The 10489-nt window shown below is 40.9% G+C and overlaps 1 protein-coding gene across 1 annotated transcript in view; it reads left to right on the top strand.

Annotated features, from left to right (window-relative positions):
- Window positions 1-345: 345 nt before the first annotated feature.
- LOC311103839 (nuclear body protein SP140-like protein) overlaps window positions 346-10489 on the top strand; it is a gene marked incomplete at its 5' end in the record, with an annotated part of 50584 nt that continues 40440 nt past the window's right edge. The window contains 4 exons of the mRNA XM_084145478.1: window positions 346-472; window positions 1980-2090; window positions 2945-3078; window positions 9026-9073. Coding sequence (XP_084001604.1) covers window positions 346-472; window positions 1980-2090; window positions 2945-3078; window positions 9026-9073 — 420 coding nt within the window. The remainder of the gene's footprint in view (window positions 473-1979; window positions 2091-2944; window positions 3079-9025; window positions 9074-10489) is intronic.

The following is a 10489-nucleotide window of genomic DNA, read 5'->3' as shown; positions in this document are numbered from 1 at the left end:
TTCTCTGGTACTATCTGGTAGTATTTTGGTTTGTCGTACAAGTCACAAGGGGTGTCACTGTGACTGTTACTACTACTAATATTATGGTTTGAGGTTACTTGAATACTTGAATACTTGAATACTTGAAATGCATTCGATTTATGAGGTCCATATGATGGTCCCAGCCTATAACTCTAATATGAACATGTTTGATTCATTCTGCATCCAATCCCAGGGTCATCCAGATTGTATGCGAAACTGCCACAGAACTTGGAGAAAGAAGAGAAGGAGGAAGAGGAGAAAGAGGAGAAGGAAAAGAAGAGGAAGGCCCCGGGGGAGGGAGAAGAGAAGGAGGAGGGGGAGGAGGAAAAGAAGACAGGAAAGAAAAAGAGGAAACAGAAGATAAGTGAGAGTGCTAAGAAGGAGGAGCAGCCCAGCACGTCCACACAGTCCACCCCCAGTCAGAAGAGGAAAGTCCAGAGGCCACCCTACTGTGAGTCCCAGGCTTTACACTCTCTGGGGGGAAGGAGGAGGCCTTGAGTTGGAAAGTCTAAAGTCCCTCTGTAACTTCAAACATACAATACAGCTGCAAGCAGCAATGCCGGGGTTTAGCTGTGGGCCCACTGTGCCACCATCAGGATAAAGAGGACACGCTTGCCATATATCAAAACTCAAAATCAAACTGATTATGCAATATGCTTTCGATGTATTTTGGACAATTTTTAATCATGTTGACTGCTTTAAACGTCTTCTTCTCCAGAACTACTGGACCAATCGGCATCAAATTTGGTATATACTGTAGCATCTATATTGCTGGTATAAAGCAGTATTTTCAAAGACTCTAGCTGAAACAATATGGCCACTTTGAGCCAATGAGCTTGCATGAATGTTTTTTCCTGTCCAACAGCGCCACCATGCAGCCAAACTGAACCATACTTTACAGGTTAGCTAGACTCATATCCCTGAGTATGTGTGCCAAATTCCATCACTCTGTGTCAAAAAGATCAAGAGATGCAAACATGTGCCTGTTATAGTGCCACCATGTGGTCGATCTGAATGTGCTTGCATATGTTGAGTCTTGACAGTGTTTGGAACACGTGTACCAAGTTTTGTTACAATACGAATATACGCATCTGATTTATATGCACTTATGTGCCAGACCACGCCCACATTAATGTTTGTTGGTCAGTAGCATCCATGTTGTTTGAGATGCTAGCCTGAAAAATATTGTGTTGAGAGATCTTGGTCCATAGATGCCATATATCAAGTTTTGTGCAGATCGGTCAGTCTGTACCAGAGGAGTCTCGTTTTAAGTGTTTTTCACAAAATTCAAAATTCCGGACTTTATGGCTCTGCCAGAACCACCCAATCAGAAAGAGCAAAAACAAAAAAGTAATACATTATTATTACCAAAACATTTTCCATCACTTAGCTGGGTAATAGCCTTTCTACCCTCCACCTCTGAAATGGGGGCATCTATAACATCAGCTTGTTCTGTGGAAATTTTAGGCAACTCTAACGTACCAAAAAAAGATATTATAATCTGCCTCCACCGAGTTATCCTCTGACTGGTATAGACTCCTGTAAAAATCATAGAAAACCTCATTAATAGCCTTTGTGTCAGTAATTAACTTATTCTCCTAATTCATTATTGCAGTAATAGTATTACTGGCATCGCTTTTCTTATATGTTAATTTTCTCAACTACTGTACATGTGATAAACATCATAAAATCCTATAGCTTTCACGATGTGTCAGAAACGATTGGAGGTACTGGGAACACTCTGTCTACCTTTAAAATAATACCTTATACACTATGAGACTCTGATCAAAAGTAGTGCGCTAAATTGGGTATATACTACACGCTTAGGATTTTTTTTTAACCTAGAACCTGAAAGGGTTATTTGGCTGTTCTCATAGGAAAACTCTTTGAAGAACCCTTTTTAGGTCCATGTTCCTTTCCATAGAGGGTTTTGACCTCTGTCTTTCTCTGTGCTCTAGGGACGTGTGGGAAGAGTACCCATACGGCGCAGCGCTGGGTGACCCCGGTGGAGCTCCCGGTCACCTGTGGGGACAAAGAGGGCATGCTCAACAGGGACAAGCTGGCCAAAGGTGGGTGGTAAAAATTGACTTAATATGATGTGATTCTTTGTGTTTGTGTGTAATGGTGGATGTGGTTCGGCCCGAATAACCTTGCCTAAAAACTTAACACCAACACTGGGGTTCTATTATACCACTGAGTCACTGAGTGTTCATTTAACTCCTGAATCAACACTATAAATGTTACACTGAAAAACACTAGGTAACACTGGCCAATTTGCTATGTACCATATAATACACTGCTGGTTCACCCTGGCTGTGTCCGAAATCTGTTTTGCCTACTACTTACTAAAACTATATACTGTGTACTATTCGTGCTACATACTATTTAGAACGAACTGTTTAGTAAAAATGAATGCAGTAAGTTACAAATATCAACATACTAGGCTCACCCATCCTGAGAATGCGTCATCTAATGCGCAATTGCATTAATTCCCACCATTCGTTCATTTGGGTACAGTCCGATAATCAGTCTAGAAAGTCGATTCTATTCCTCAAAAGTGTGCAGCGAATTCTACAAAATGAAAAGCCGAAATGAGTTTAACATCCTGGCATTTAAAGCATACTCGATTTTCGAAATTTCACGTACTATAAAACTTCTATTTAGAACCCTTCTTACCTTCCAAAGAATCCTTCTTGCCTTCCAAATAATCATAAAATAACCATTTGTTCCAGTACGGTTCTTATGATGAAGAAGGGTCTAGGTAGAAAGAACCCTTTCACTTACAAAGAACCCTCATCTTCCAAAAAGGGTTAATCAGATGAAAACAGTTCTTGGCAGAATCCTATCCCTCCACAAAGAATTTTAGGAAAAATATGAAACCCTAGTGTGTATGATGTCTGACTTCCTCATTGGTCTGTCTCAGGGGAGAGTTGCATTGTGGTCCAGGGTCTCTGGTTCACCCCAAGTGGCTTTGAGGAGTTTGGGGGGAAGAAGAGCAGTAAGAACTGGAAGTACAGTATCCGCTGTATAGACACCACTCTGGGAAAACTGATCCAGGTACAGCATATAGCTGATTTTCATACTTTTATCAAGCCCATAAGATTTGTACAATGTTGTCATACACTACACTCTAGGTCTAGATGTAGGCCTAAACATGTCTGTATTACTGTATATAGTCTTAAAGGGGAATAACAGCAAATTCGTGTCTATGTCCCTAAACCCTTCTGAGTCGTTGTTGGACTGTCTGTCAAAGTGCGCAACCCTCTCATTAAGAGAGAGCGAGGTAGAGATAGAGCGAGAGCTATGTCACAGCACTAGGATAGAACGCAAATCTACGAAAAATATAAATGTTCTGTCACAGCAAAAACACTCAATTGGGGAAGTCTAATCGATTTTGAGATATGGCATATACATTTTATGTGATACATTTGGGTCGCGGGTTCACAATTTTAACTTTTCTGAGATCTCTGCCACGCAAGGAGGAGAAAACAGCCAGCTCATGCAACAACACATGCAGGAGGGGGCTCCTCATAAACACAACACACCGGCAGTTTTCAAAATAGCCTACATAAGACTTTAGCACATCACCAGACCCAACTCAACACGCCTTTTACTATATTGTCAGAAGCATCATCAGACCTCGGTAGTAGCCCATTTAATTTCTATCTTTCAATGCTCTGGAAACCAAGCAGAAAATGCTGTGCTCTAAAGATGGCATTGTAGCCACACAAATACATTATAAAAACAAAACACTGTCCTCATAACCTTTATCTCCTAAATGATTTTCACGGGTGTATTTTATTCGAATTTTGGAATATATTGCGCAATAGGCTATAAGGTTTTAACCAGGCTCGAGTCCCGTGCGCGAAACAAGACACATAACCAGCTCGCATAATGTTATGATGAGTTTCTCAGGTATCAAGTAATTCATGATGCAAGAGGATATTTAACACTTAGAGTTCATTCAAATATCTAATAGGTACCATGGTTCGCTCTAACAAAAGGACAGTGCTTTGCCTCTTGCTATTCGAACTACTAGACAAAGAAAACCTCTCAGTTTATATACCCTCTGTTCCACGTTTCTTGAACAACATCTGTTAACCATCATTTGGCACTCCCTTCTTTGATGGTATTACCCTGTAACCCAAGTCAGTATATCATATCTATCAATCATTCTAAGATAAACCACCACTAAGCTCCCTTGACATAATGGAATCCTTGGTATTCAGACTGTGCGGCGCAAAGTCACTTATCTACTAACTTTAACCTGGTTCACACAACACTATGAAATTACATCATAACACGTAATATATACTGAAGCAAAGTTTCACCCACATTTTAGATAAGAAAATATTTGCCTACCTTTCTGTCATGTCAACCATCCATCCAAATCAAATAACTCCATGTGTCTGCCTTTTGTCTTTATAAACGTTCACATAGCCTATTCAATGATATGGGTTAATCCAATTACAACACTGCAGCTGTTGATTGCAGTGATCATCATTCATCAGGTATGCTACAGTGAGGGAAAAAAGTATTTGATCCCCTGCTGATTTTGTACGTTTGCCCACTGACAAAGAAATGATCAGTCTATAATTTTAATGGTAGGTTTATTTGAACAGTGAGAGACAGAATAACAACAACAAAATCCAGAAAAACGCATGTCAAAAATGTTATAAATTGATTTGCATTTTAATGAGGGAAATAAGTATTTGACCCCCTCTCAATCAGAAAGATTTCTGGCTCCCAGGTGTCTTTTATACAGGTAACGAGCTGAGATTAGGAGCACACTCTTAAAGGGAGTGCTCCTAACCTCAGTTTGTTACAAGTATAAAAGACACCTGTCCACAGAAGCAATCAATCAATCAGATTCCAAACTCTCCACCATGGCCAAGACCAAAGAGCTCTCCAAGGATGTCAGGGACAAGATTGTAGACATACACAAGGCTGGAATGGGCTACAAGACCATCGCCAAGCAGCTTGGTGAGAAGGTGACAACAGTTGGTGCGATTATTCGCAAATGGAAGAAACACAAAATAACTGTCAATCTCCCTCGGCCTGGGGCTCCATGCAAGATCTCACCTCGTGGAGTTGCAATGATCATGAGAACGGTGAGGAATCAGCCCAGAACTACACGGGAGGATCTTGTCAATGATCTCAAGGCAGCTGGGACCATAGTCACCAAGAAAACAATTGGTAACACACTACGCCGTGAAGGACTGAAATCCTGCAGCGCCCGCAAGGTCCCCCTGCTCAAGAAAGCACATATACATGCCCGTCTAAAGTTTGCCAATGAACATCTGAATGATTCAGAGGAGAACTGGGTGAAAGTGTTGTGGTCAGATGAGACCAAAATGGAGCTCTTTGGCATCAACTCAACTCGCCGTGTTTGGAGGAGGAGGAATGCTGCCTTTGACCCCAAGAACACCATCCCCACCGTCAAACATGGAGGTGGAAACATTATGCTTTGGGGGTGTTTTTCTGCTAAGGGGACAGGACAACTTCACCTCATCAAAGGGACGATGGACGGGGCCATGTACCGTCAAATCTTGGGTGAGAACCTCCTTCCCTCAGCCAGGGCATTGAAAATGGGTCGTGGATGGGTATTCCAGCATGACAATTACCCAAAACACACGGCCAAGGCAACAAAGGAGTGGCTCAAGAAGAAGCACATTAAGGTCCTGGAGTGGCCTAGCCAGTCTCCAGACCTTAATCCCATAGAAAATCTGTGGAGGGAGCTGAAGGTTTGAGTTGCCAAACGTCAGCCTCGAAACCTTAATGACTTGGAGAAGATCTGCAAAGAGGAGTGGGACAAAATCCTCCTGAGATGTGTGCAAACCTGGTGGCCAACTACAAGAAACGTCTGACCTCTGTGATTGCGAACAAGGGTTTTACCACCAAGTACTAAGTAATGTTTTGCAGAGGGGTCAAATACTTATTTCCCTAATTTAAATGCAAATCAATTTATAACATTTCTGACATGCGTTTTTCTGGATTTTTTTGTTGTTATTCTGTCTCTCACTGTTCAAATAAATCTACCATTAAAATTATAGACTGATCATTTCTTTGTCAGTGGGCAAACGTACAAAATCAGCAGGGGATCAAATACTTTTTTCCCTCACTGTATGTACTGTATAATCAATACACAACTTTAAAGAGTATTTGATGCAAGGGTATTTGATACAAACATAGGCTATAAGAATACTTTTCCATTTTATAAAATTAGCCTACATTCTCTTGCTCGAGGAAGGCAATTTTTCCCTGGCTTGAAAACAAAATCCCCTGCATTGTAAACTATTGTCATTATTCTACCGATTTGAAAATGTAAATGTGGGCTAATAATAAATGTAATAATAACATATTTCATGTACCCCAATGAAAACTTGTACAGTGAGCATAAATCGCATTTCGATAGATGCATGCATCAGTACCTAGGCTATCTATTATATTTGCAACATACATTAATTTACAAGAATATGTTCACTGTCAGCTGGCTACTGTAGGAAAGTTACAATCTAGTGAAACGTTTGTTACATACATTTGCTTTTTAGCCCACATGTGTCATTCTATGAAGTTGACGTTACAATCTACAATCTAGTCTTTCGCTCTCATTTCAGTAGATATATTTTGCTGTAATGATCAGATCACACCATGCAACGAGGGATGTAGGTTACAGTCATAGGGGGAATATAAACAATGTTGAAAGGAAGGTGAAATCATGGACGTCACCAGGACCTGCTGCAATTGTGTAATGGTGTAAAAAAAAAAATATATATATATATATATGTGTGGACTGAATGCGCAACTTGTATAGTTCATAGAGCTGTGGTTATGTGAAACTCCCGAAGTCATCCAACCGTTATAATCAGGGGTGTAGTGCTGCCGGTGCGCAGCAGAGCGACGCTCCGCCATTTCTCAGAATGGTACTATGTCTCACAAGATCACTTAATGATTAATAAGTATTCTACATAACAAACCGAATATAATAACATGATGTCAGGCTACTGATATACCAAAAACCCCATATAATTTGTTATGACAATTTAGGATGATTGTGCTGAAATGTTGCATTTATTTTCTCATGCGGTGGCTGTGTTTAACTCTATCTGCTTTAAAATTCTATTAGTTTGGCGGGTTAGCCACCCTTACTGAAATGCACATTCCCATGTAACTGATTGGGATCAAATGGTTGGCATGCATGCAGCATGGGCGTTTCACCTGTAAAACGTGAGGAATTATAATTCACGATTGACAGTGATGATGGCCTAATTTATAGTAAGGTAGGCCCAATTTGGTGTTTCAGGATTTTAAAACTAGAACATTTTCCTTTAGCCACTTACAGTCTGTGTAGGCACAGGCAATCATGCAATTTGGATGATGCATTGTCTGTACATTCTAACATGATTTTACACAATAGGCTTTATGTTGGTACCAACTTTCATTCAGAAATGATGGCTTAATAATAATTTAAAAAATGGTGCTCTGGTAGGCTACCTAGAAAAATAGCACTATACCACTGGGTATAATACATGTAAAGCAATTGCCATGTGTGGTCAACTGATAATTCCAGCACCGTTTTGATTGGGACAGCGTCATTGTGCGGCTTTCAGACAAGCATTGGAACTCATCTTGATAAGAGTTTGGTTTTCGCCAGGCATTACTGGAACCATGTCGTCCAAAAAGTTATACTTTTGAATTATCTGTCCATAGAACATTCTTTCAAGAGTTGATGATCATCCAGGTGCTTTTTGGCTAACTTGAGTCAACGTTTTGGACGAGATGGGTCCCATTATACCTGGCGAAAACCAAACACTGCATTCCACAGTAAGAACATCATACCTAAGGTCAAGCATAGTGGTGGTGGTGTGATGGTTTGGGGATGCTTTGCTGCCTCAGGACCTGGACGACTTGCCTTAATAGAAGGAACCATGAATTCTGCTCTGTATCAGATAATTCTACAGGAGAATGTCAGACCATCCATCTGTGAGGTGAAGCTGGAGCGCAGCTGGGTAATGCAGCAAGATAATGATCCAAAACACACAATCAAGTCTACATGAAAATTGCTAAAAAGAAACAAATTGGAAGTTTTGGAATGGCCTAGTCAAAGTCCAGACCTAATCCCAATTGAGATGTTGTGGCAGGACTTGAAACAAGCAGTTCATGCTTGAAAACCCACACGTCACTGAGTTAAAGCAGTTCTGCATGGAAGAGTGGGCCAAAATTCCTCCACAGCGACGTGAGGGACTGATCAACACCTACAGGAAGCATTTGGTTGGAGTCATTGCAGCTAAAGGTGGCACAACCAGTTATTGAGTGTAAGGGGGCAATTACTTTTTCACACAGGGGAATTGGGTGTTGCATAACTTTGTTTATGAAATAAATATGGAATTGTTGTGTTATTTGTTCACTTATGTTCCCTTTATCTAATATTAGGTTTTGGATGAAGATCTGATAACATTCACTATCACAAATATGCAAAAGAAGAGAAAATTAGAAAGGGGGCAAATACTTTTTCATAGCACTGTATATGCCATATCTCACAATCGATTGGACTTCCCCAATTTAGTATTTTCCCTGTGACAGAACTTTTTATATTTTTCGTAGATTTGCGTTATTCCACAAAATGATATCTAGAGCTGCAGTGACTGTATAACCCTGTGACGTAGCTCTCACTCTAGTTTCACCTCGCTCTCCGTGAGTGAGAGAGGTGCTTTTAAAAATAGTCCAACAACGAGTCAGAGGGGTTTAGGAACATGGACACATTTTCGAAATGTGCCATTATTCCCCTTTAATACTCTTACTACAGTATATAGGTATATCATGTACCAACAAATTGGGACAGACGGAGCAACAAACTATAGCTACATTATACCCTTTTTGTTTTTCTGTAAAGAAACTAACTGTACAGGTATTTCACTGATATGCCATTCAGTCACTCAACACTCAGAATAAATGTCTGTCCCCCTTTCTCTCCCCCCACACTTTACCATCCCACCCACCTCAGGAAGGTCATTTAACTTCACCAGGCTTTAAAAGAAGAAAGAGTGCACAGGTAGGAGACCAATCTTTCAATAAACCACATCCTCTAGATTAACGCTAAACTTAATTGATCTATATATTTGTACAAATTCCTCAATTGCGGTTCATCCACCTCATATCTATAGTATATAACAGTTCAGCTACATCATTCTATGTGTAGTTCACTTACATAAAATGATTTACATCTACATTTACATTGACGTCATTTAGCAGACGCTCTTATCGAGAGCGACATACAAATTGGTGCATTCACCTTATGATAGCCAGTGGGACAACCACTTTACAATGATGTTTTATTTTATTTTATAATTATTTTTTTATTTTTTTAATGTTAATTATTTTTTTAGAGTATGTTTCTAATTTTCATTTGTTTTATATATATATTGTTGTTTTTTTTATTGTTTTTTTTTATATGTTATTAAAAAAATATATATATTATTATTATTTATTATTATTAATATTTTTTATTTTTGTATATATATATTTTTTTAATTATATTTTTGTGGGGGTGGGGTAGGGGTGTGGGGGATAGAAGGATTACTTTTATACTATCCCAGGTATTCCTTAAAGAGGTCTCCGGAAGGTGGTCAGTGACTCCGCTGTCCTGGCGTCGTGAGGGAGCTTGTTCCACCATTGGGGTGCCAGGGAAGCGAACAGTTTTGACTGGGCTGAGTGGGAACTGTGCTTCTGCTGAGGTAGGGGGACCAGCAGGCCAGAGGTGGAAGAACGCAATGCCCTCGTTTGGGTGTAGGGACTGATCAGAGCCTGAAGGTAAGGAGGTGCCGTTCCCCTCACAGCTCCGTAGGCAAGCACCATGGTCTTGTAGCAGATGCGAGCTTCAACTGGAAGCCAGTGGATTGTGTGGAGGAGCGGGGTGACGTGAGAGAACTTGGGAAGGTTGAACACCAGACGGGCTGCAGCGTTCTGGATGAGTTGTAGTGGTTTAATAGCACAGGCAGGGAGCCCAGCCAACAGCGAGTTGCAGTAATCCAGACGGGAGATGACAAGTGCCTGGATTAGGACCTGTGCCGCTTCCTGTGTAAGGTAGGGTCGTACTCTGCGAATGTTGTAGAGCATGAACCTACAGGATCGGGTCACCGCTTTGATGTTAGCGGAGAACGACAGGGTGTTGTCCAGGGTCACGCCAAGGTTCTTTGCACTCTGGGAGGAGGACACAACAGAGTTGTCAACCGTGATGGCAAGATCATGGAGTGGGCAGTCCTTTCCCCGGGAGGAAGAGCAGCTCCGTCTTGCCGAGGTTCAGCTTGAGGTGGTGATCCGACATCCACACTGATATGTCTGCCAGACATGCAGATATGCGATTCGCCACTTGGTTATCAGAAGGGGGAAAGGAGAAGATTAATTGTGTGTCGTCTGCGTAGCAAATTATGTAGGTGAACTGTGGTGTGGAGTGCAATTGAGATTGCAT

The sequence above is a fragment of the Coregonus lavaretus genome (genome assembly GCF_964263955.1).
Source record: "Coregonus lavaretus genome assembly, chromosome: 28".
NCBI classification, from domain to species: domain Eukaryota; kingdom Metazoa; phylum Chordata; class Actinopteri; order Salmoniformes; family Salmonidae; genus Coregonus; species Coregonus lavaretus.
Note: the sequence above shows the minus strand (reverse complement) of the source record. Positions and strands in the feature narration are given on the sequence as shown.